The following is a 27930-nucleotide window of genomic DNA, read 5'->3' as shown; positions in this document are numbered from 1 at the left end:
TTCGACTTTGGGAGCACAACATTTATGGTTATCAGTCTTGTAAAATACATGCTCAGGAATAATAATAATAATGGTAAACATTAATGCAATTACATACAGAGCTCCACAGTAAGTCTTTATCTAATAAATTAGAAATAAATTATAATTACAAATGACTATCAATGACAAATTTGTCAGAAAGACATTTCTTCAGCACACAGACATAGCCACTGATTAGAAAAATTAAAAATTATTAATCAAAGCACTAATAGCAATAATACAAAGCCGCATGTAAACCTATATACATTCAGACCATGTACAAAAATTAACAGGAGAGCCAAGCTGTCACTTGAGAAACAGTAGACACAGAGGAATGTTAGCCGTTGAGCCCTTTCACTACTGAGGAAGAGATAAGACGAGACTCTTCATCACTCTTACAGTCCCGATAAACACAGATGAGAAACTGGGCATGAAATCACTCACACGCACGCACACACATTTTCTCATTGCATACACAGCAAAACACACATTTCAAATGGTACCCCATCTCTGTGTTTCATGCCTTTCACACACAGAAATAAACAACATCCTTTCTGGGAAGTCTAGCATAAATCTCTTTTATACATCCTTCTTTAATCCCTTACTGTCTCACAGTAAACAAGGACACTTAAATCATCCATACAAAACACTTTATAGTGTTCACAGTAACATAGCTAGTGCTCTCGGGCTGCCACGGCCCCTGAGATTTAACCGGGACCCACCCAAACAGTCACTAGACACATATAATTACACCGTAAATGGATAGAACTAAAAATGGGCACAAAAAATGAAAGCAATGCATCTCTACATCATAAAAAACGGCAGATTTTCCCCACATGCATTAGCTGACAAAGATAAACACACAAGACATTTTATTATTTGTGCAACAGTGGTTTCAGCAAACGGCTCAGATTGTTTTTTACCGTATATGGTCTGACAGAATTGGTGTATGTCCTGACAAAGAGCAGATAAAGCCATTCGAAACTATTATAAAATGGTACATACCTCCCTGCCTGTGCTGTAAACATAATTTCACCCCAAACATCTTCAACAGGTCATAAACAATTGGAGGACTAAAGCTTGAATATGTACGAAGAGTCTATCTGGCAGAACCCGTGCATGCTTTATGGCAGCTTAGTCGCTTAAAGTCAAGGCCGTATTTGGTCCCATGTTCTTTAAAATGGCTTTTGTAATAATGAGAGCATTGTTCGTGGACCAAGTAAGACGGTAGCCTAAATATGGGCAGAAGAGCCCCAGAGGAGCAGACACAAAGACACCCATCTTCAACAATATCAAATGAAGCTAAGTGCAGTAGAACAGAGCCCCATTAGGCAGTGTTGTAGGTAAACGATCCATTTGCATCAACGATCCATTTGCAGCATTATACATACACTTAACAAATAAAAGCATGGGATCACAGCAAATCGATTTCGGATGGGAGTCCCTTCAGCCATCCCGGCGGCTAAAGTAACTGCATGCTCGGGATCTTATCCAGCCATAACTTGTTGCTTCTCGGATCGGTTGCTGCAGTACAGCTCTTGTTCAGTAGGGGTCAACCTCTTACTCCGGGGCCTGTGTGGGCTGTCAGGGGCACTTGGGACCCATAGTCATAGTCCAAATCTACAACATGTGAGCCGTCAATCAACCGGTCATGGGAGTATCCTCTCCTCTCCACGCGTCTGTCACGGAAGTTCTGGATGTAACTCTGGAATAAGAGAGCATATTTCGTAATATAAAAACCAGCCAAGTAAAGCACATCTGAACTGAATTGAGAAAGGATCTGGATACAATTATTTGTAAAAAAAAACGTAAACTGACAGATGGGGTTATGATACGTACCGGCGAAAGCACGTCTCCATCAAAGCGGCGAATAGTGTTGGGTTTCCGGCGTTGAGTGGGCTCCGGGCGCTGGGTTTTGGGTGGGGGATTAGGGGGTATCGGGTTGGACTGAGGGGGGTGGTGGTACTTTTGTTGCTGCGGTGGTTGTTTCTGAGGTTTTTTCTTTTTTTTCCTGCACTCTTTCCTCTCCTCCTTTTGACGGATTCGCATTAGCTGCACTCGCCTCTGCTGGTGACTGATGAAGACTTTATGAGCAAGAGAAGAAAAGAATTAAAAGAGCCAAGGCAGCACATTTACCCACAGTCATTCACAGCCAGAAACAAGAACAAATGGGAGACGTGCCTTGCCTTCCAATTCACATACTATCCAAACTAAACATTAGGTCAAATAAGAATTGAACGGCTCAGAAGCCGCTAAACGCCACCTTCATTAAAAATTACATAAAGGAATATTCCACCTTCAAGAAAAAAATCCTGATAATTTACTCACCCCATGTCATCCAAGATGTTTATGTCTTTCTTAGTTCAGTTGAGAAGAAATTAATTTCTTGAAGAAAACATTCCAGGACTTTTCTCAGTTTAATAGGCTTTATTGGACCTCATCAAGTTCAATGCAGTTTCAAATTGAAAAGGTCTCTAAACGATCCCAATCAAGGCATAAGGGTCTTATCCAGCGAAACGATCGTCACTCTCTCCAAGAAAAATCAAAAAGATGTACTTTTAAACCACAACTTCCCGCCCCGAACCAGCCGTGCGACGCACCAGCGCAACCTTACGTATTACATATTCACGTCGAAAGGTCACGCATGACGTATGCGAAACTACCGCTCCAGTGAAGAAAGAGGACCGTTTCGGCGTTGTTGTATGTAGAATAAGGGTGTCACGGTTTCAACTTTAAATCGAAATTGATCTATATTAAGTCACAACCTCGAACTTCAAATTAAAAAATAGAATAGTCGATGCTGCCATGCCCCAATGTCATGTCCGGCCGGCTTGCCAAGTGTGAAAAAAAACCGTGTTGAGTGCTGCGAGTCAACCTCCTCTAACTTAGCTAGCTACAGCCAGTTAAAAGATTTTTCCACGCTCAGCGCTGAGCGCCGAGAGTTGAAAAATATTCAACTTTGGGTAAAAACCTCCGCTCATCAATGTCAGTTCTCACACGGCTGTCCAATCACAGTGGAGGAGGGGCGGGGCATTACCACAGCAACCAACCGGCTCACAGCTAAAGTATCACAGCTACCAAAGCGCTCAGCTGAAGAAACAGCTGGCATTCGGCGCTGTCCAGGCGATTTCAGCTGCGTTTAAAAGTTTTGGTGTGCACAACCCCTAAGAGTTATGAAAACAGCATTTAAACATGACTTATTGGGGTATAGTCTCACAATTTTGTCTGACGGTAATAAAAGCGTGTTTTTAAGGTGCAAAGTACTGACAAGAAGTTTCGTTTTATCAGGTATGTGCGTGTACCATATTTTTCCACTGGCAGCACGACTAACATGGCAGGGCATCTCCGGGTTTAAGGTCAGATGTTATATTTCATAAAAGACTAGTCTAAAAATGGCAAAGCATTTTTTTGTGCTTAAAAAAAGTACAAATCGAGAATCAAATTGAATCGTGACCTTAGAATCGAAAATGTAATCAAATTGAGGATTTGGGGAATTGTGACACCCCTGATGTGCAATAATACTGATTAATGTCTTTGTGTCAGTTTAATGTTTAAAATGGTTTGCAAGTCTGTGTTTCAAATATAAAACGCGTGACCTTTTGACGTGATAACATAATACGTTATTTAGCACTTGGGCATCACACGGCTAGTGGAAGACAAAAAGTTGTGGTTTAAAAGTTGTGGGTTTTTTTCTTGGTAAAAATAACGACCGTTTCGCCAGATAAGACCCTTATGCTCCGAGAAAAGCCCTAGAATGTTTTTCTCAATATATCTCGACTGAACAAAGAAAGACACAGACATCCCGGATGACATGGGGGTGAGAAAACCATCAGAATTTTTTATGAAAGTCGAGTAATCCTTTAACCGAATGCTCTCGGCACATATTATATGTTCATCAAATAATTTTGCTTCAACTCCACTTAATCCTGGCCTCAGGCCATTCAGAAATGCTGCTTTGTTGGCACAATCCATTAAGAGTCCGATAAAAATGCTAAGTGAAAAGAAAACACGTCAGACACACTTAAGAGGGTTTTGTATCGGAGTGCAGATGCGCACACACATCAACAGTTGATATTTTCCAGAACTAAATGCGAAGAGGAGTTGATTGATGCTACATTTAGAGATGCACAGATCGACCGGCCATTAAATCTAAACATTTTGTTTATGTACTTTTCTTTTACACTTTCTTGTCTGTTGCTTAAAAACATATCACAACTCAAATCATGATCGGTGCATCACTAGATACAATGAATAAATACACTAAATGTGTGATATTTTAGTAAATTAAAGCTACTTATTACACGGCTCTCTGGAATGCTTGATTCTGATTGGTCAGTTGAGACATTTGCAGGTTCGTTCTTTTCAAATAATAACCGCTCCAAAGTAATAACGCATAGCCGGTACTACTTGTACGAGTAAAATCGCTCCGCGCCAATAAAGATCAATAAAGAATACTGTTTGGCGCCATCTTGTGACAAACACTGGACAACCATGACAAGACACAGACAGCTTACTGAGACTGAACTTGACAATATAGAGCATACCTACGAAGCCAACACACACAAAAATACAAAATGGGCATTAAAACTTCTCAAAGACTGGCTAAAAGAAAAAATTTAATAAAAATTTCTTTTAATAACATATATGATGTTATATTTACAAATGATTAAACAAAATATCGATAATTGAACTTCTTGACTGATCTTAAAACCAAAAATAAATAAGTTTTCCTCGCGGACGGTCTGCATTCGTTAAAAATGAGCAAATATTTCAAATCAACATTTTATCTTACCTTACTTATGAGATAAATAGCCGTGTAATAAGTGGTATAATGTACAGGCAGACAGTTTTTATCGTGAAATAAACCTCTTCAGTGTGATACAAGATAGGGCTGCACAATCAATCGCACGCGATTTTCACGCACATCTCGTCTAGGGATGGGCACGGATATTCGAATATTCGATCGGCAATAATAATTCGAATTTAAAAAATGCTATTCGAATGTTTGTTTGTTTTTAATGTGCCACCAAAGGGTTACGACTTATTTAATGCTTTTTGACTTCATTTATACTGTCTTTTACAGACTTAAATGTAAAATATACATGAACATTAATTTGTAAATTTGTCTGCAATGCAGATTGCAGACAAATTTAAGTTTTCCTTTTATCTCCGGGTTTGTCCGCGGCGAGGGCTCACATGTTATTAAACGTGCTTCTCCGCCGCCCGCATCAACACATCATAAGAGATTTGTAAGCTTTCTGTTATAAAGTCTACTTTATTTTGTTAATCACGAGACAGACACGGAGAATGAAATGAAACATTTATTATATGCGGTGCTCTTTCGAAAAAAAACCGGATGAAAGCTCCGTCTTTGTGAAATGTTGTTAAATTAAGCTAACGTTAGTAACTTTGCACAGTCAACTATAAGGTATCGAGCCAGCTTACGTTATTTGTAAAATAATGTTAATACAGATATTCAATCTTGTTCAATTCATCTGTTTTTATCGGATAACCATCACAAGAAGAGTTTTCTCCGCAACACCGGCATTATTCATATATCTAGTCAGAAGAACGGGCTTTCACCGAAGCAGGTAGGATATATATGGTTTTCTTTATTCACAAATACATGTCAAACTAAACTGAGAAGATATTTATATGGCGACTGAGCAGTCGGTTATGTAGATGTGTTTTTTCGTTTGCTCCGGGCTCTTATTTGGTGTTTTGAGTCTGTTTAAATGATGATAGCCTACTTTGTCAAGTCCTCAAACTTTAAACTTCGCAAGTCCTCAAACTTCCCTTAGATTTGGGGTTAGTGTATAAGATTTGGTGTAATATAATGTATGTAAGATCAAACATTAATGAATTCATACTAACGACCGACTTGAAACTAAGGATTTTACTAATTAGGAATATTTCCTAATTATAATTATGACAAAATGAAAAATACAAAACACGCATGTTTTAATTAACATAATTTAAATAAACAAATATTCGAATATTCGTTCTTTATGAGCTTAAATATTCGAATGGTAAATTACTGGAAAATGCCCATCCCTAATCTCGTCAGTAAAGCCGGTTCCTTGATTAGTAATAAATCTCCATCAGCTGCTTTCAGATGGAGCGGCATTTACTACACAGAGCCGTAGTTCACTGACAAGAGAGGAAATACCGCATTTATTAATAATCAAGGAACCGGCCCCACTGATTAGATGTGCATGCATGAAAATCGCATGCGATTAATTGTGCAGCCCTAACTGTGGGTTCACACCAGACGCAAGTTCAACGATTTGCGCGAGTAGATTGCATACAAAGTCAATGAAAAGACGCGATCAGATGCGTCCTCGCGTGGGGCGATGCGGAAAGCACGATATGGGCGGCGTGTTTGCCGAGAAAACGTGCCATTCGCCTCAAACGCGTCTTCGCCCAAGTTGAAAATATTCAACCCGAGCGAAAAATTTTCATGACACAAAGTTAAATCCCGCGAGTAATCAAGAGCGAGTAACGCGATGCCCCGCATTTGGTGTGTATGTAGCATAATACAAGACCCTACGCTTACATAGCAAACATTACATAAGAAATAATGAATGAAGGTTTATTTATGTTAACAATCACAACGTGTGTTTAGGCAACATGTGTCACTACTGTAAAGTGCTCCAGGGTATTTTTTGCTACATGCTAAAATGTATATACTTTATCATAATAAGAACAGCACATATTTAGGGCATAGTGTAGTCTGCAAATTGGGATGCGGTAATGTTTACTGTACATGGCCCTAGATCACCCCATTTTTCTTAACCTGCAAAGGCACTACGGTGTGTTCATTGGCCGGATCTGTCACATGATGGTCCAATGCCAAGCTGCTAAACAAACCATTGAGTATTTGACACATTTTGCTCTGCCACACGGCTAAATCGACATTCTGTTCTCTGTCATTATTAGAAACAGACGGATTATTTCTGCCCATTCACTCACTCTGTTGGGCCTCGACAGCCTCGTAGTCCATCTGTCAGGAAATTCACGTAATGATCTCTCTTTCTTTCTCTCTCCCCCTCTCGTTTCCCCTCAAAAACCCTCCTTCCTCTCTCGCTTCCATTCTTCTACCCTTCCTCAACACAGCATCCTCCCCCAGTTCGCCAAACAAGACCCAGCTTGTAGCCATGGCAACCATCCCAGCACAGTTAAAGATGTTTGTTTGCTCAATGCACATTTTAATTCTGAATGTCTTTTTAGCCTTGCACTTGACAAAGAGTATACTTTTAAAGAGACGTCTCAAGGACTTGTAGATGTCTGGCAAAACTTTGCTTATTAGCTTTTGCTCTAGACGGCATTAAATGCCTACTTGTCCTTTCAGACATGTTGCTGGATATTTCGCAGAAGACAATGATGAGCCAATATATTTCAGGTTAGGCCTTTACACAAAGTCTGGGTGACCCTGTTTGCAGGACACAACTGAGCCAGTCTGGTCCCAATCGGATCACTACTACAGCAAGTAAATAACTAGGACACCTATAAATAAAACAGTGTCATATAATTCAGAATGACTCTTTATTTAAAGAAGTCATGGAAAGACATCCTCTTAAAGGGACAGCTCTACCAACAAAAGGCAAAATGGTTGTTAACTGACAACAAAGTATTTTTATTACTGGGTGAACTATGCTTTTAAGAGAATGCACCCATTTGACTGCATCATACCCTATACTTATTTCCAAAACACTGTTTTGTGCCTCAGTGTACCAACTTACCTTCCGTGTGCGAATATCCTTCAGCAGTGACCTTCCACTGAATCAGAACACCCAGCAGCGCTAGCACGGGCCAAACTCCCATCACCACCCACGTGTACCAACACACGGGCCGAGGCGGGTCCACCTTCACCCTCTCGTAGATGTATCGTGTCAGGGCGAAGAGCTCGACAAAATAATCCACAGTAACAGTTACCACAGCTGATCCGAAGACGGCAGTGGAGAGGGTGGTGAAACACCGTTGCCACTGTAATGTCAGCACGGCAAACAGCATCCCCGAACCCAGAAGCACACCCAGTGGAAGCCAAACTGTCCTCGGGTGGTAAAACTCCTCCAGAACCACTAGAGATGCCAGGGCCATCAGTAAACCCAGGAGAAGTCCAACCATGAAGAGTCCCACGCTGCGGACCAGCATAGTGACCAAGCCGCACAAGGTGCCGATGCCCAGGCCTATGCCCACGCTGGCCTCCACGCTTAGCTGGGTATCCATGACCCTCTCCTTATAGCAGAGCATGAAGATGACGATGGAGCCAAACATCAGACCCGTGAGAAACATTACAGCCTTGAAGCAGCGGTAGCCTACGAGAGGTGAGGGAAAGGAGTAGGTTTAAAACGCAGTAAATAATGTACTTTATGATGCCATAGAAGAACCATTTTTGCCTGAATGTTTCTATAAAAAAGCTTTAACATCTGAAGAAAGTTGTATGAAAGTCATAGTTCTTCTAAGAACATTTGACTGAATGGCTCTTAGAAGAAAAACAATTATTTTGGTTTCTCAATGGCATCGGTTTGAAGAACCTTTCAGGCACCTTTATTTTTACGATTGTTTCTGAGGCGCCATAATGTGGGTTCTCTGTTGCTAATGTTTCATGATTGCAAAATAAATTAAACCTGAAATTAGGCAATTACTTAAATGATTTAAAAAGTGCATCAGCAAGTCACTGGATGACCACGGCACTCTTTTCTATTAAAAGAAAAGAGCGTAATAAAAAGCTTTTCAATTGAAAAATCTTTCTTATCTCATGTCTTCATACAATACAATGTCTACATACTGAAAAAGTGTTAAGGCATTAGTTAAGGCATTAGCCAACACAAATTAAAAACAAACAACAGTTTATAGCATTTATTTATTTTAATTTCTGTGTTGACTGAAGACATTTTTAAAGCTATACTCCAGCCATATATCAAAATAACCCTAAACCCCATGATTTATCCTCAAGCAATCCAAGATACTTATGTCCAACATCTTTTAGATGAGCACATTTGGAGTTATTTTAGTAAATGTCCTTGCTCTTCCAAGCTTTATAATGATAGAAAACAGGAATCAGGGAACAACTTCTGACTTTGAACCCCCCCCCCCAAAAAAAGCGCAATTAATCCTTCACAGAAGTAATCCACAAGGCTCCAAGGGGTTAACAAATGTATTCCGCGGGTAATCGATGCGACATTGTAAGAAAAATATCCATATTTTAAACTTTATAATAAAAAAGCTTTATAATAATAACTATAATAACTAGCTTCCGGTAACAACGCCAACTTGGACGGAAATCACAAGAGTCCCTGTGCAGCCTACCAACAGCAACCAGTGCTCACTACGCTAAAACTCGCGCGTGAGTCCAAGATAAAGTTGGACAAAAGTTTGAAATATGGATTTTTTTTACAAAATAACATCAATTACCTGCAAAAGACCTTTATTAACCCCTTGGAGCCGTGTGGGTTACCTCTGTGAAGGAATTTATCTGTTAAAGGTGACCAAGAATGGATTGAAATAATATGTTACAGTGTTCTTTGATATCTAAATATAAGGAATGTGACTCTTTAAGTGAAAAAAAATTATCCAGAGATGGTTTTAGATGTCCATTTACAACCCTATGATTTGCCCTCAAAATGAAATGGTCTCTTATTACCTTATTTAGAAGCGTCATGAATAATAATAATGAGCTGCGCTCTGATTAGTTGTTTACCAAGGGGATCACTTCACCATCAGGACTTAATCGCAAGATGTTTACATGACTGGAGCTAACCTCTTGACTTCTGTTTACACACAGTTTTTATTTTCTTATCATTTACAAATAGCCCAATACAGAGCACAAATGATGACCTCGTACCCACAGTCCACTGTTTTAATTTACTTACGTTAAAAAACAAACATGTTCTAGTGGACGTATTTCATTATTCTGTGCCGTGATGAAGACAGAAACATTATGAAAGTGCCTGTAAGTTTGATAGGCTGCTTTCGCATTATTTGAGCAGTTTCTGGATGAAGGCAAACTGCTGTCAGCGATTCGTGTTGATGGAGTTCAGGGAAAACTTCCTAATGTCAAGTAGAATTCGCGCTTAAGGTGAGTGACACATGAAACCACAGGCAGGAATAATTATAAACATCTGTGTAAATAGGTCGTCATACAATCCATGACATTTAGTTTGGTAGTTAACGATTTTTTTAAGGAAAACATTGCAGATTTTTTTCATTTTAATGGACTTTAATGGACCCCAACACTTAATACTTAACTCAACACTTAACAGTTTTTTTCAACGGAGTTTCAAATTACTATAAACGATCCCAAACGAGGCATAAGGGTCTTATTGTCATTTTTGACAAGAAAAACAAAAAATCTGCACTTCTAAACCACAACTTCTCGTCCAGGTCCCGTCGTGACGCGCCAGCGCGACCCCACGCAATACGTCATGACGTCAAGAGGTCAGAGAGGACGAACGCGAAACTCCGCCCCAGTGTTTACAAGTGTGTTGAAAGAGGACCGTTCCGACGTTGTTGTATGTCGAATGATACTAATTTATGTATTTGTGTCAGTTTATTGTTTACAATGGTCCGTAAATGTGCGTTTCATATATGTAACACGTGAACTCTCTACGTCACTACGCATTTACGTTAGGTCACGCAGGACAGGACCTAGACAAGAAGTTGTGCTTTAAAAGTGTATATTTTTAGTCCATTAAAATGAGAAAAATCCTGCAATGTTTTCCTCAAAAAACATAATTTCTTCTCCACTGAACAAAGAAAGACATCAACATTTTGGATGACATGGTGGTGAGTAAATTATCTGGATTTTTTTTAAGAAAATTGACTATTCCTTTAAAGTCAAAAGTTGTTCCCTGATCCCTGTTTTCTACCATTATAAAGCTTACAAGACATTTAATAAAATAACTCCAAATGTGTTAGTCTAAAAATGCTTAACATATGTACAGATTGCTTGAGGAGTTTAACATCAATCAGATCCCACACTTTATTTTCTCATTTCTGCATGTTTTAAAACCAAAACCAAAATATCTAACGCGCAAATGCTTTGCTTTTGATGGACATGCATCCTATATATTAGGAAATATTTAAGGTACACCTCTCAGAAAACATACAAATAAAGTATTAGATGTTAAATTTGGAGCATTGGGATCGCTAGACGACGCTTAGTGCACTTATTTTTATGAAAACCTCAAATTCGACAAAATCTACACATTTAACTTCTTTTGACTCTAGCTCCAAATTAGACCATGCATATTCCACAACTCATTTAGACAGCACAGGTCACAAATGTAGATTTCTAGTTATTGCCAAACCTGTATTATAATAAAACTAAAAAATATATAAATTCATAATTTTCCCCCCCAAATAAAGCAGAAGCAAAAAAGTAACACATTTAAAGATTGAGATAGCGGATATATCAGAGAGTGTAGAGATACAGAGAAGGCATATGCTGTTGTTTGTCACAGCCGAGATGGCCTGTATCTTCTCTCTCTCCTAGCAAGTAATGGACAGTGAAAGCTAATTTCACAGTCAAGTGAGACTGATAAAGCTTATCTAATATAGAGGGACAGAGATTTGCCACACTTGTCTGGTTGTCACATTTAGACGGCTATTATCGGAATTAAATTTGGCAATAAACAACCACAAATGAAACAATGTTTGTGATAATGAGGCAATAACATACCCATGTATTTAGGGAGAAGAGTAAATGCACAATGTTAATTTATGTGGGGGCAACTTACAAAAAAACTCTCTCCCTCTCTGTTTGAAACATAAATTGCAGGTTACTTTATTTCCTGTATATGGGTTAAAGTCAAATGATATCAAACTGACATTACCCTTGAAATTGTACTCGACCGTTCAAAATATAAATCATTACTATAAGCTAAGGTAAGCAGAAAAAATACATGCATTTGTGTCTAATTTGGTCAAACAGATCACATCTTCTGCATGTCATTTGCTTGAAACTGAAGTCTTTCATCATCTACCTTCATGTTATTTCCAAACACCCATTTTGGTCCATGTAGAGCCGGCTGTCAAAGCTGCTTCATTCTGTCCAAGTACATGATAAGCTTAAGCTTGATTTATTAAAACCAATCTTAGATTCAGTTTTGAAACCGTGTTCCTTTTCATCCTGAATAAAACCTACCATCACACATTTCCCAGTTTCTCATTTGGATATATTTTTTAAACCACCAATCATTTACATTTTTCATGCCAAGACCTGGGTCTAAGGTCAAAGTTGCTTATCCAAACTGATTCTTTCTTTATATAGGTTTCCAAACTCGTGTGAATATAACAATAGACCACAGTTCAGCATGCTTTGCGACTTACCAAAAAAGCAGTAGATGATGCCGAAGAGGCAGCACATGGAGCAGACAACGGATGGGACCACCTCGTAACGCCGTTCGATCTCCTCATCACAGCTGAACAGACGCTCCGGATTTCCATCCTGAGCGGGTGGGGAGAACTTAAAGGCCAAAATCTGGGCAGTGGTTGTCATGTTGACAGCGTAGTAGGAGTATGATGTGTTTTTACGGGAAACAGAGGATGAGTGGTGTCATAACAGAGGGTACAGAAAACCTTTCCATCCAAAACAACTAACCTGTTGAAAGAGATAAGAAAGTAGATATTAACATGAATACCAGAGACAGTTTGACATAGCTTGTCAAATAAAACTTGGTAAAGTGATCAGATCTTTTTCTGACAACATCACCGAGCCTAATGTAAGTATTCATGCAGTCTGCTGTCAAACTCCATTAAATTCGTACGTCAATTCATGTCTTCACACAAACAAAGAAATGTTTTGACCTTTTATTCCATATACTTGATAAAGTATATATTGGTGCTAGCTTGCTTTTAAAAATGGAAAATATGAGATGTTATTCAATGATAAAACTGCCAACACATAAAAAGCATTAAAATGGCATAAACATAAAACCCTTTAAATCTTATTTAAAGGTGTATGGTGTAACTTTTAGAAGGATCTATTAACAGAAATGCAGTATAATATTCATAACTATATCATCAGTGGGGTATAAAGACCTTAAATAATGAACCATGTTGTTTTTATTACTTTAAAATGAGCTTTCTTTATCTACATACATACACCACGAGTCCCCTTACATGGAAGTTGTCGTCATATTTCTACAGTATCCCTAAACAGACAAACTACTCTACAGCGCGTTTCATTTCTACATTGTTTCAAATTCAGATGACGACATGTTTGTCTTGTGGCGGCTACTAGTCTGGGTTTCGCCATGCTGCCTTGCGCCCAAATTTATTCACGCTGCAAGTCTAGCATGGAAACTACGGACCAATTTTGCCCCTGAAATAGGGAACTAATCACAGAATGGGGAGGGGGCAGCAAGACGATGACGACGTCTATGCGACACACCGAAGCAGTTTTGTTTATCCAACATGGCAGCAGACGCGAAGTTACTTTTCAATGCAGCCTTAGATAACGTTCTAAGTAGTTTTGAATGCAAGTTAATTTAAAAAAAGAGCAACTTTTAGCGTTAAACAATTTCATATCCAAGAAGGATGTTTGGATCGTCGTCTACGAAGTACAATTAACTTATAAATGGTAAGTGGTATTTATTAATATCATATTGTCATTATGCCTGTACTGTGGTTGTCACAGTGCCACCTAGTTGTGTTGCTTTTCAATATCAATATACAGCTAGCGGTTTAGTTGCACAGCTTTCAGCTGTGTGCACATGTACCCGATAAAAAATGTTTACGTTTGAATTTATGTCGCTCTACATACGTCATCTGGTATTATTGAAACGATTGGCTATGAGCTACGTACAGACGCATTTGATAGACATTCGTAGCGCCCAATAAACAGCTCTGGGCATTCATAAACCACGCCTCAAATACGAGAAAATGAGCATGTGGTTCCCAGACCATATCTTATTCTCTATGAGACTGGTCTGGTGTTAGCCAGGCTAGGCGGCTACCATATGTATTTTGAAATTGAGGGGTGAGCTGTTGGTTGTAATTCACAATCTCACCCGTAGATGCTGCTTAAATTTACACACACAACCTTTAAAATCTTCAGTAAGCAATTGTCAGAGACAAAAAGTCATCTAATATTAATCTAAAACTAAGACTGCTTTATCTCACATATCTCACAGTGGATTTTTTTTTCACTGATTGCTTGACAGCAGTTATTAAATTGCTTTTAAATGCATTGCACTGAGTGTATTTGCATTATTGATGTCAATATTTGCTCTTGTGATCTTCAAAGAAACTTAGGGAGATGAGTATTGTAATGCATAAGCCCACAGAACAGAACATTACGGCCTGGTTTCACAGACAAGACTAAGCTAAAGCCAGGAATAGGCCTTAGGTAAATTAACATGTTTACATTACATTTATGCATTTGGCAGACGCTTTTATCCAAAGTGGTTTACAGTGCATTACAAGGTATACAAGGTATTTTTTTATCAGTTTCTGTGTTTCCTGAGTTCGAACCCATGACCTTTTGCACTTTTAACGCAATGCTCTAGCACTGAGCTACACAGGAACACATTACTGGGGTCTATCTTGTGAGAAATCAATAGCTGGCATATTTGTCAGTGCAAGTTTTTTTCAGTTGAGACAGCTCAAACACGTGTTTTAGTCTAGGACGACTAGCACTGTCTGAAAAACCAGGGGAACATGTTTTTGATTCAGATTAGGTTTTCAACACAATTCCACCTACATCTGCCCACAAAAGGCTTAATTTGTCTGTCATCGAGAGATTTTCTTTGCTTTAGGACCAAACGTTGTTACAACAAATGCCTCCAACATACCATGTTTCACAAAATGTTTAAAGGGAAAATATTTTTTGTTTTATTGATAAGATGGTTCCTTTTCTTTACATTTTTATTGCATTACATTTATGCATTTGGCAGATGCTTTATCCAAAGTGATTTAGAGTAAATTCAAGGTTTACGTTTTGTTCCCTGGACAGCACCCATGACCTTTGTGCCGCAAACACAATGCTTTGCCAAGTGAGCGAATGGAACACAAATGACAATTCCTCAAGGAAGAAGGATATTTACATTGTTATTAAGGTACAGCAAAGGTTTTTACTCCAAAATACATCAAATCCAACTGGAATCCAAAAGAAAAAAAGTTATATTTTTTAGTAAAATGAGTACTGGCACTAATACGGTTGCAAACATCCTTTCCATTGCGCTGAGAGGTACATCTTATCTCAAACGTTGCTTTGATGGAGACCTGAAATGACATTTTCCACCTTAAAAGCTTTTGAAATCATGGAATAAAAATCTAACCAAAACATATCAAACTTTGATCCAGACCCTAGGGATTTTTTTCCCAATCTGAGCCAAAGTAAAACACATGAAATATTGGACGTGTTTAAACTTTCGCTTTGGGGTTTACTGTAGAAACAGATTGAATTAATTGACAAAAATAATCCCAAAAATGGTAGACAGAGCTGTGTTTCATAAATATTTGTAATGGGCAACTGTAAGCATCATTTCCTCCAATACCAGTGCTATTTATACAGAAATGTGAATACATTATTGTCTTATTGGCGCTATAATGTGCTAGAAAATTAAGCCTTTATATAACTGGCATAGCAATACCTCACTTCCTGTCTGTTGTCATAACAACAAGAGGGATTGTAGGATGCGAAGTAACACACCATTTGGTTGAGATGAGGAGAGCGACCTGCCACCATGGCAACAGGCTGAGAACCAATCAATGTTTCAGGCTGCCTCAGAGGTTTATTTCAATGCTGGAGAATTCGCTCTCCCCCTTAAGCAAACCCCTCCCCTTCTGCACCCAACACATGAAAATAACAACTTGGCCCACTTGGGAAAGCCTGGGAAAGAGAGACAAATAAAGAAAGAGTAATAATAAGGGCAACCAAGAGAAAGAAAGAGAAGGAGAGAGAAAGAGACTTATTTTAGAAGCCATGTTTGCCTTTACCCCTGCATGGTCAAACACAGAAACGGATTACAAGCAATCAAATCAATTCTGTACAAGGTGAAAAAACATTACTCGTCGGATGACGGAGAAGAAAAGAGATAACAGACATGAAATTTCAAAACAAGAATGGGCCAGGAAACCGTACTTTCAGGTAACTCAAAGCAAAGGGCATTATTCAACACCAGCTCCCTCTCAAGCAAAAAATGATATTTTCAGTCAAAAAAAAAAAAAAAAAACACACACCCCTCTCTTTATCTTCTGATGGAATCTCATACACGTCCCTTTGCAGTTCGTGTTCATATCATGGGCAATGCGTCCTCGTCTGCCTCAGGTGCAAATGTCAGTCATGATATTGAACAAAAGCCTCTATTGAGCTTGCGACATCGCATGAATATTTCTCACCAAAAGACCCAGCAGAACGAGTTGGACTCTTACATGTACGACTGTGAGCGGGTATGTACGACTGCTGCTCCTCAGATGGAAAATAACGGATCAATGTAAACAGCCTCCAGTCGAACATAAACAGACAACGTGATGGGTCTGAATACAGCCTCTGGGGATTGTGTAAAGCGCCTTGCTTAAAAGCACAAATGCAATAGAAAGTGACTGTGTGTCTGAATAAGTCTCCAGTTTCCAAGTTAACCCTTTTGGAAAATCACACTTTGCCCTGACCTATGATACATCCACCTATATAACATCAGCCATGAGGCGCCTGGCCGTCCTGACTGTGCATCCCAGAGTTGTGCAAATGTGGAACACTGTTAACAGATAATCCAATAGATGACATAAACACCTGGAACTAACCTGCCATAATGCTTTTAAATTATATTTAAGAACAATAATTGAAATATTTAGTTTTTTTTTTTAAGGAGCAAATTGCTTTAGTTAATGGATAAAGAATGTGACTTTAAGACTCCTATATAAATGCTGTAATACCATGTGAATCTTTTCAATTTGAAGATTTGCTGTCTGAGCTAGTAGTTAGCACTACTCCTTTAAAAAAAGACTCTATGCATAGGGCACACAATTAGACTACAGCGAAATGTGCAACAGAAACAGCTTAGGTCTGAATAAACAGGAATAATGATCAGGGATTTAGATGTATTCATTATGTAGTAGACGCTTTTATGCAATCTTGTTAAAAAAGAATCCACTGCTTTCTAAAGCCCAGAGCATAATCAGTTTTTTACGTGTATGCGAGAGCCTTGCAAAACATAGTTTATTTGACTCATGTATGCAGACGTTCGACACATACGCATCGCAAGAAAATGCGATGCATCTTCTATATTCTCCTGTGTGCGCATGCGGGACCTAGACATACAATGCACGCAGGGTTTTAAAAAATCTGGTGCACTGTACACTAGAAGGATTTTTGAGTACACATAAAAATACAACCCGAATTCCAGAAAAGTTGGGACGTTTTTTAAATTTGAATAAAATGAAAACTAAAGGAATTTCAAATCACATGAGCCAATATTTTATTCACAATAGAACATAGATAAAATAGCAAATGTTCAAACTGAGAAATGTTACACTTTTATCCACTTTATTAGCTCATTTAAAATTGAATGCCTGCTACAGGTCTCAAAAAAGTTGGCACGGGGGCAACAAATGGCTAAAAAAGCAAGCAGTTTTGAAAAGATTCAGCTGGGAGAACATCAAGTTAATTGATATTAAGTCTGTAACATGATTAGCTATGAAAGGTATGTCTTAGAGAAGCAGAAGTAAAGATGGGCAGAGGCTCTCCAATCTGTGAAAGACTGCGTAAAAAGATTGTGGAATACTTTAAAAACAATGTTCCTCAACTTCAAATTGCAAACGCTTTGCAAATCTCATCATCTACAGTGCATAACATCATCAAAAGATTCAGAAAAACTGGAAAAATCTCTGTGCGTAAGGGACAAGGCCGGAGACCTTTATTGGATGCCCGTTGTCTTCGGGCCCTCAGACGACACTGCATCACTGACATTACTAATGGGCCCAGGAATACTTCCAGAAACCACTGTCGATAAACACAATCCGCCGTGCCATCAGCATATGCAAACTAAAGCTCTATCATGCAAAAAGGAAGCCATATGTGAACATGGTCCAAAAGCGCCGTCGTGTCCTGTGGGCCAAGGCTCATTTAAAATTGACTATTTAAAAGTGGAATAGTGTTCTATGGTCAGACGAGTCCAAATTTGACATTCTTGTTGGAAATCACGGACGCCGTGTCCTCCGGGCTAAAGAGGAGGAAGACCTTCCAGCATGTTATCAGCGTTCAGTTCAAAAGCCAGCATCTCTGATGGTATGGGGGTGCATAAGTGCATATGGTATGGGCAGCTTGCATGTTTTGGAAGGCTGTGTGAATGCTGAAAGGTATATAAAGGTTTTAGAGCAACATATGCTTCCCTCAAAACAACGTCTATTTCAGGGAAAACCTTGTATATTTCAGCTGGACAATGCAAAACCACATACTGCCGCTATTACAACAGCATGACTTCGTCGTAGAAGATCTGCAGTCCAGATCTTTCACCTATAGAGAACATTTGGCGCATCATTAAACAAAAAATATTTCAAAGATGACCACGAACTCTTCAGCAGCTGGAAATCTATATAAGGCAAGAATGGGACCAAATTCCAACAACAAAACTCCAGCTACTCATAGCCTCAATGCCCAGACGTCTTCAAACTGTTTTGAAAAGAAAAGGAGATGCTACACCATGGTAAACATGCCCCATCCCAATTTTTTTGAGACCTGTAGCAGGCATTACATTTTAAATGAGCTAATTAAGTGTAAAATTACATTACATTTGCTATGTTATGTTATCTATGTTCTATTGTGAATAAAATATTGGCTCATGTGATTTGAAATTCCTTTAGTTTTCATTTTATTCAAATTTAAAAAACCTCCCAACTTTTCCGGAAATCGGGTTGTAGACCATACTAGTAACCAGTCCCTTCAGAAAAACGTGATTATGCGATCGCATGATTTAATGCATAATCAGCCAAAGTCCACATATTTATGCAGGGGCCGCATTTTTTCAAATACAGCTCACTTTCGCAGCATAAATTGCAGATTTCCGTGTGCAAAATATGTTTAAAGTGTCACTTTAAATCCTACTCTTTAGTTAACTAGATTAAAGAGATTCAAGTTTAGCCAATTTAACTGGTTTGAGGACTGACAGTAACCACAAAGTAGGCAGCACCCATTGACTCGAAAACATACCATGGAAGTCAATGGGTGCCTTCAAATGTGTGATTACCATCATTCATCACTTAGCACAGTTGCCATCACCCAGTGACTTCTATAGTAGGAGAAAATACAGTGGAAGTCAATGGGTGTGAAATATCTTCTTTTGTGAATAAAGAAACTCATACAGGCATACAACAACAACATGAGGGTGTATGAGCTTAAATACTTTATTTTTTTGGGCAAACTAACTCTTTAATTGTGTTTTCTTCTAATGTTAAACTAATAAAATCTACCCTACTTCCTACAATCTTTATTACTTCATTAAAACTGAGCGAGCCAAGTTGCTCAATATCCCTTAAGCACTATTGATTTGCAAATGTGGATGGTTATCTATCTGACATCAGAAAGTTGCAAAAGTTTAGAAAGTCTCTTTTGATTAGGGAGGATTTACTCTCAAAGTTTAGAAAGTTAAGTCGAACTCCATTATTTCAAAAGAACAAGAAAACACGCTTTGTCCCATTCCATCTGTGTTACAGCAGGCTATTGCTCACATACGCATTCATTTCGGTCCCACAATGAGTTACATGAACAGGTCAGAGAGAGCTGCAGTACGAGTCCTCTGTGATCCTTCTGCGCACTAAACGCTGAATCACAACAGTCCATTCATTAGCTCCCTGCCGAGCACTTGCAGGTGTAGAAGAAGCTACCTGACAGGTGAAATGTACTGCTCCCACTCTCTGAACCACCACTTACAGCTGGAATTAGAGCAAAAGAGCAGATGGCAACCGAGAGCTTTGGGCAATGGAGATAAAGGAGCATCCGACTAAACTGTCCATATTTTATTCCACAGCAGTTGCTATCGCTGAGGTTTCCCTGGTGATGGTTGCCAGGTTTAAAGGACAAAGAAGGATGTATAGAAAAATCGGAGGCAGAGGGCGAGTATGTGTAAACCGGTGACAGCAGCATATGTGTGTCCGTGTGAGAAAGACAGAGTGGATGCGAAAGAGAGAACGTTATGTGTGTGTGGTTGGGCTGAGTGATGTTGCGGACAAGGCTATGACCCTGCTAAACCTTGTTAATCTTGTTGAGGGCTTCTCCTCTAAATTCCATTAGCAATGGACTCGCTTTCTCTATCTGCTGACCTGAATGAGATCATCAATGTGTTCGCGTGTAATGTGTACGGTCATGTGCAAACCAGTGCGTGTGTTTGTGTGTGTTTTTCAGTCGGGCAATTTTGGGAATGTCCACTGGCTGTATGTTCCAGATAATATACAACGACCCCACTGTGCTTCACAATTCTGAGTCAGAGGTAAAACAGAATCACTGTGAAGTCTAACACAGCAGCCTGTCAGCTCTCCACACATCACGACTAGGCTAAAACAAAGATTACGTGGCGTCTCAAATCTGTAAAGCAGGACCACAACAGTGGTTAGGACTGTCAGGTGGGAATAAATCATTCCATAATGAAAACCCCTTCATGCTGTTCCAAACATGTATTTTTCTATGGACCAAAAATTAAAACCACCATATGCTATTCTACAAGTATCCTTATGTCATTCCGTATCTTTCTAGGCAGACTTGAGGAAGTAACAGATTACATGTAATGGGGTTACATAATCAGGAGGATACAAAAAAACTAGTAACTGTTATCCTTTAGAACCACATCAATTAATATTTAGACATAAGGCAATGTCGTTTATGGAAGAGATGTTCTGTTATTAAAGAGCACATATTTCATTGCTAAAAACAACGTAATTTGTGTATTAAGGATATAATACAATGTGTTTGCGTGGTTTATGGTTAAAAAAAACATTATTTTTCAAACAACGTACATTTTTGTAGTTCCAGATTTTCCTGTCTTCCTGAAAGGCACGGATTTGAAAAGCTCTGTGTTCCTGATTGGCTAGTTAATCTGTACATTGTGATTGGTCTGAATACCTCTGACGTCAGCCGGAAATGTGACGCTACCATGTTTGAAAGATTCGCGCACAATGCAATGTTAACATGAGTTAACTTACAGGCTGTGAGTCCAAAGCGTGAGGAATTATAATAATGTCGGTCTTGTCTACATAACCAATCCCAGGAAGTAAACTGTTGCCTACAATCCGTGTGTTTGTTGTTGTCCAAGAAAAGTCCAATTTACATTGGAGACGATAACTCACGTCATCGTTTACTTTGGGATTTTTACCTTTTGCATATCGTTAATATGTACTAATACACACTTACACACCAAAGAAAATGTAAAATCATGAATCGGACCATAGGTGCTCTTAAAGATATCAAGCCTATTGTTCTAAGGAGAGAGAACAACGTTCTTTGTATGCGTTTTTGTGCAGCGTCTAGCATTACAACCAATCACAGACATGTCTGTTGAGTACATGAACGTAATGGAAAATGTATTTACATATATGACCTTGAAGTAACTACAATACTACAATACTTTCATATTATGATATATAGATATGTTTATTAAGTAATTAAAAGGTATTACATTACAGTTCCTGTTTTCAGGCAAGATTATCAGAAATAATAAACAAGTGAATATCCACAAAAACTTAGTAAAAATGTAAAAAATGGTTCAGTACCTTTCAAAAAGTACACCTTTACACCTAAAGAGTTCATATTAGTACTTCAGAGGTACATACTTGATACTTGGTACCAAAGAGTGCTTATTAGTACCTCAAAGGGTACATATTGGTACCATATGTTTACATATCTGTACCTAAATGGTACATATTAGGAGATTTTTAAAGGGTACCGCCCCTGTGACTGCTAGGGACCATTTTTTGGCATTTTTTTCTGAAAGTGTAGGTTTATTAAATCTAATTCGTATCTACAAAACTAAAAAAACATATGAGGCTGAGTAAACAAAATTTGCCTTCTGGATGAACTCTTTCTGTAAGACTGCAGTGTGTGTGTGTATTTATGGCTGTGTGATTATGAGCGCAATCTTCATTAGCAACATAATCACCACCACAGAGACAATGCAACCGACTTTCACAACAGTTCACAGCCTGCCTTATGCAACTACACATCAGGCCTCTATTCTACAGAATTCCCCTTTATTTTATACATAAAACACCGATCTCATGTGCATTGCGTCATGGGGCCAACAGATCACTCAATGATGCTCCTGGCACAAAATCCAGCTAATACAGACCCTTGAGTGAACCCCTCTAAAAACACACACCACAATTCACAGTCAAGACAAAGGAGAGTCTTTGAGGTGTGTGATAAAAGCTAGTGCCTTCAGAGAATGCAGTCAGGAAAACATCCATAACAAAAGAAAACAAGAGTCGAGGTATTTCGACAATTCATCTTCATCTGTTGTTGATTGTTTCATTAGGAGTCCATCCCATTTAGCTTTGATACGGGTGACAGTCAGCCGTTAACATGTAAATCCGATCAAACTAATGAAGTGACTACATAACTTAGTTACCACCACCATGCCTTTGCATTTCACACGTCCTAATACACGTGTGGGGGAACCAGACGCATGTACGTACGCACATACATATACAACACTTACAAAGAGCTGGCTGACCTCTGCCACCGACTTTGTGTCCGAATCAAATGCTTTGGTGATTTTCCCAGGCTGCTTTCAGGGATGATACAGAGGGTCTATTGAGCTATTCTTGGCTTGGCTCTGAACAGAGTCTCTGACAGTCCACTGGAGCAGAAGTGGATAGAGCAAAGGCAGGCCTGAGGGTAGAGATGCTGCTGACCAACATAGACAGCGAGAACAGAAACGCAGAGCAAAGCATGAATAAAGAATTATACTGGGATATAGAGGAACAAAATCCACCATGGATTGAATCATTGCTCTGAGCCTCGGTAGTTAAAGTTCAAGGTTTTGTTATAGATTTAAAAAAGTCGATGGGGAAAATTTTATTTACTATGAGACCATGTCAAGTTAATGCTTTTTTGCGCCAGAAGAAATAATTATTACAGGACTCGGTGTCCCTTTGTCACCATATATTGAATTCTCTTATCTTGATCTCTGTTGTAACCAACACTAAAGCCAAAACAAGCAACAGTATCTTCAAGACGTAAATGCCTGTTTTCTGTACTGATACCCTGAAGCCTCTTGTCATTTTACACTGTGATGAGCGATGATCCAAATAGGCTTTGCTCAGATTAAAGCCTCCGTCCTTGGCCAAGTCCATCGTAATGATTGCACACAGAGAGCAGGGTCCAGCTTCTTCGCTATCATCATCTGTTCTTCAAAGTGTTGGATGTCCCATTAAGAAGCTTTGAATTTGATAAAAATAATGTTTTACGAAATCATAAATCATAAATGTTGCTGAAGGGAGTGCATGAAAGAGATGATGAAATGACTCCAGTTCGGGTTCATACAAAAATCATGTACTTTATTCACTTATGAGATTGTTGAAAGCCAAACAAAAGATCCACGCCTCGTCGAAAAACACAGGGTGGTGAGCTAATTTATACCGTAAACTTTAATGGCATGGCAGAGGATCAGTAAACTGATGTACAATATACACTGGGGAATATTTGGCCTGGCTCTTATATCATTACATGATTCACCAAACATCTGCTCCGCTGTATCATATTATAGAGTACAAGCTTAGAGACAAAAGTCTTTTGAAAGTCAAGAATGAGTAGAAAAGACTGATGTGTCTGTGAGACAAATCCAAACTACCAATATGCCTTCCTACGCACAAAGCCTGACGATCTGAGACAAATACAATACATGATGGAGAGCTGATTCTAGATCAGTGCAAAACACAGATATAACGATGTTACAGACAGGTCTGCAGCAGACAAATGGCTGGTGCATAGTAAAGCTCGAAGTGCAGTACAATTTTTACGTATAGGCAAGGGTCCGCGTACATTTTTTTGTACATGCGCGTATAGGAAAATGTAGTATGTAGCCCAGGAGACTGCATCGCATTTTTCGCAATGGACACGCGTCGAACGTCTGTGTACACGCGTTAAATAAACGATGCTTTGCAAGGCTGTGCGTTCAACCGCAATGTTTGCGTACATGTAAAAAACAAACAATACTCCCCGCCATTGGCGGCCGGTGACTTCTTTTTTCGAGGGCACTCAGTGGGAAGTGTGTGGTTCTTTATTTCAAAATATGTGTTCTGCGCGTCGAGTGATCCTATGTGCATCACGTGTCTTGTCAAAATTAGTGCCTGCTGCAGACGCGTCTAAAGGGTTTATGATAAAAGAGACGCTCACGTTTGCCAGATACTCGCATAATCTCATGTGTTATCAGAGTTTAGTGTTAAGTGAATGTCTTGCGTGTATTTTGTGAATGTTAGCGTCTCCTTTATCATAAACGGTTTTGACACGTGTGCAGCAGGCGCTTATCTCGACAAAACACATGATGCACATGGTTCACATGAAGCAAAAAACACAAATTTTGAAAACGCAAGCAACACACGACACTCTGAACACTTATTTTGAATTTGCGCCCCTTGGATAAGCAGTCACGAGCTGCCACTGCTCCCAGCTTAAGGCAAAGATCAATTCTATGTTATGTGAAAGGCATTCCCATAATTTTTGTTCTGTAGGACGGAAGGAAGAAAATTAATATTTTATGATGAGAAATGTATACTTACGTGGCTATTGATTGGTATAAAATGGCCAGTTTTGGAAAGTCTTAAGTGTAGCTGCATGGTGGAAGCGTAATTGTTGGCCAGAACAGCAGTGAAATGGTTTAATGGATTTATCATCGACTTTGCTCACACGTCCTTGTCCTCATATCTCTTTCTGGTCTCCGCACAATCTCACTATTTCAGGCTTATCATCTCATTTTATTCTCTTGCTCTTTTTAGCTCCTTCTTTCACTTTGCATCATATGAAATACAAAATGTTTGGCCTGCTGCAGGCTCAACCAATTAGACATGGATCTCTGAGGGGCTCTGCTGTTCCTTTCATCCATATATTATTACATAACCGCCTTCATTACAGAACACAGCATTTGGCTTTCATACAACTTCACTCTCCTCACATTTTTGACGGCACACCCATTATATTAAACTCCCTCCATGTGTTAATACATTGTTCCACACATCTGTGCCTCATCATGACATAACACTTTTCATCAGTTTGCAGCTGTATGGGGAACCCTTGGTCTGAGGGGGTATTACTTGGTATTACCCATCATTTTGCCAACAACATTTTCCTTAACCATTCATGTTATGCATGTACAATTTCAGGGGTATTTGGGGGGAATCTGTGCAAGATTGTTTTTTCTAGCTAATTAATGTTTCATAACGGACTGTCCAACCACCAATGTCCAGCCTCAAACACATTTATTTATAGCGCATTAGACAGGTTCATTAAATCTGTGCAGCACAAAAGCTTTTAAATGCATTTGTGTACAAGTACGCATGTTTAAAATAATAAAGCATGACCAATAGGGGTGCAAGTAAATATCGATACATGTGAGTATTGTGATATTTTGTTTGGCAATACTGTATCAATTCTCAAAAACAAAACAAAAATGCAGTATCGTTATTTTTAAAATAAAAATCATACAAGATTCATGGCAGTTGTTTCGTTTGGAGTTTACATCCCGAGCACTAGATAGCATTCTTCTTATTGTATCTCTGAACTTACAGGACGTACTTGCATATAGGCGCGCCACACATTTGGTGTGGTGGTGTGTTCTCAATGACAGCTTTCCTAAAATGATATCCTATTATATTCCTAAAATAGAAAATATCCCAATATAATGCCTTGCTTTACAGTATTGCAACATATTAAAATGCAACCCATGTATTGTGATACGTATTGTATCGCAAGATTCTTGCTAATATACACCCCTAATGTCAATCACAGACTTGAAGATGTTCTCTTACATGTGAAGAGAAAAGCTCAAATTGGCAAAATATTTTTTTTCTGTAAATTGTCCATATGTCGACTTCTATGAGGGTTAGGCTTATATGAAAACAATGGAAGTCTAATGACACGACAGTACTACAGAAAACAAGCCTGTGCCTGTGTGTGTGTTATAAAAAAAAATCTGTTATCGCTTCTCCTAAATTATTTGCAGATAATGATTTATCCCTTTAATTATTGATGATAAACCTCAATCTGCCCACATCTGACAACATATCAAAAATCATTCCCGTCAACTGGGGTTGCCCCAGCAGACAGTTAGTAGACTGCCAGGAAAAACCTTCAATCTATGGCAATTTTGGCAAACTGTCTTAGACCGGTCCAATACTTGAAATATTTAGGCTTTAGAAACCAGCCAAAAAATAAAGCTACCTAACATTCATTAATATAGAGAATGCAGACGAACAAGGCAAGCACAAGAATAATGTAAAATGTCTTAATATCTTTAGATTTTTCCTTCAAATGTTGCATTTAGCAGAAATGGGTAATGTTTAAAAGTTATAGTAAGCATTGCTTCAACATTCTAGGAGCATGCTGCAATGTCTGAACCAAAAGCTTTTGTCATTTCTGAGAGCAGGAGTCAAATCCAGCTGCTAAACACAAGGGTTGTTATTTTGTCAGTGTTGCTAAAATACAACTGGGATGTGCAGTGAAGTGTGGCTTTTTGCTTTTCACCTTGAAATTATAAAGAAGTAAAAATTCTTAAGATTCTTTATTGTAGAAGTAGTGTTTTACACCAATTACATCCAATTATTTTGCCATCCTTCAAATAACTGCCCCATCTTTTAGATACAGTATCACAGGGATAAAAAATAAAACAAGCACTTTATATGCCACATCATCTGTGATTCATACACAATAACACCTTACAATACGTAAACACAACAGATATGTAACAAAAGATGTAACAAAAAACAAAACAAAACATGAAATATAACTATTTATCTGTTTAAATATAAATAACATATAAAAGTATAAATGGCCAACCTAGACATTTTATTTTCTTTGTTAAAGAACACTACTATGACGCAATAACAAAACAATAGGCGATTTCTGTCGTGATGAGCACGTGACTATTTTCAACATGGTATCAGTTCAGCATGTTTTCACTATATGGACAGCCTAATAGTGTTCGTGAAACAGGAACACAGCAGTAGCCATTGTAGTCGTTGCTTACTGCTGTTCATATGACACGTGGAGTACTGTTAAATACAATAATGCATAAAAAACAGTGCAATACAGCGAGCACTTAAACAAAAGATCTCACGCGCGCGCGCGCTCACGCTGAGTAAGAACAATGGCACAACGTGTCTTAAGATGCGCTCACACAAATTATGTCAGATTTTTCTCTAAACTGTGAATATTAATGACACAATCATCTTTGTGACGTGTTCTTACGCACTTTTCTATTGTGACTTCTTATTTTAAAATCGTACTTCTCTATATTTTGACAAAAGACGGGACAAAACCTATTACCATTAACCGACCGGTAGTACACATCAGCAAAACAAAAACACCCTTTAAGATTAAATATAGGTTAAAAACTTCCATCATTCGAACGCGGACAGTCTATGAATAATGTATGTGGAAAAGATGAACTAACCGCTGCGACTGTAGTTTTAATTTCATAAATGAAGCGCTGCTAACTCAAGCTGCAACGCGTTACAGGAAACATCCTTTCCCGTTCCGAAGCAATGCCATGCATCCAGTCTTTCATATACTGTGATCTAATGTAAAGACACCTGGATGTTAACCCTTCAATGTGTAACTGCTTCACATAATTTATTGAAAACACCTCCAGATTTCTTTAAAATGATTCCGTGTCATGATACGCTTGCATTTCATTTGCTTTTGGCTTCTCTTTCTAGTGTACTATCTGATGGAACTCACTGTTTTCCTTTTGATTCACATGCTCT

At 38.7% G+C, this 27930-nt stretch overlaps 1 protein-coding gene across 2 annotated transcripts; it reads right to left on the bottom strand.

Moving 5' to 3' along the window:
* Nucleotides 1-27930, bottom strand: tmem198aa (transmembrane protein 198aa). 2 transcript variants are annotated; one of them, XM_055215690.2, is made up of 6 exons: nt 27618-27930; nt 15677-15856; nt 12352-12622; nt 7761-8336; nt 1858-2102; nt 1-1723 (listed from the first exon to the last, which is right to left on the bottom strand). In XM_055215690.2, exons 3-6 carry the CDS (start codon nt 12518-12520, stop codon nt 1571-1573), a joined length of 1143 nt encoding a protein of 380 aa, XP_055071665.2. In that variant the 5' UTR covers nt 12521-12622; nt 15677-15856; nt 27618-27930; the 3' UTR covers nt 1-1570. The 2 variants fall into 2 exon arrangements, with proteins under 2 accessions (XP_055071665.2, XP_055071664.2); XM_055215689.2 differs by lacking the exon at nt 15677-15856.

The sequence above is a fragment of the Misgurnus anguillicaudatus genome, chromosome 17, assembly GCF_027580225.2.
Source record: "Misgurnus anguillicaudatus chromosome 17, ASM2758022v2, whole genome shotgun sequence".
NCBI classification, from domain to species: domain Eukaryota; kingdom Metazoa; phylum Chordata; class Actinopteri; order Cypriniformes; family Cobitidae; genus Misgurnus; species Misgurnus anguillicaudatus.
The sequence above is the reverse complement of the archived record's forward strand: the minus strand, read 5'-3'. Positions and strand labels throughout refer to the sequence as shown.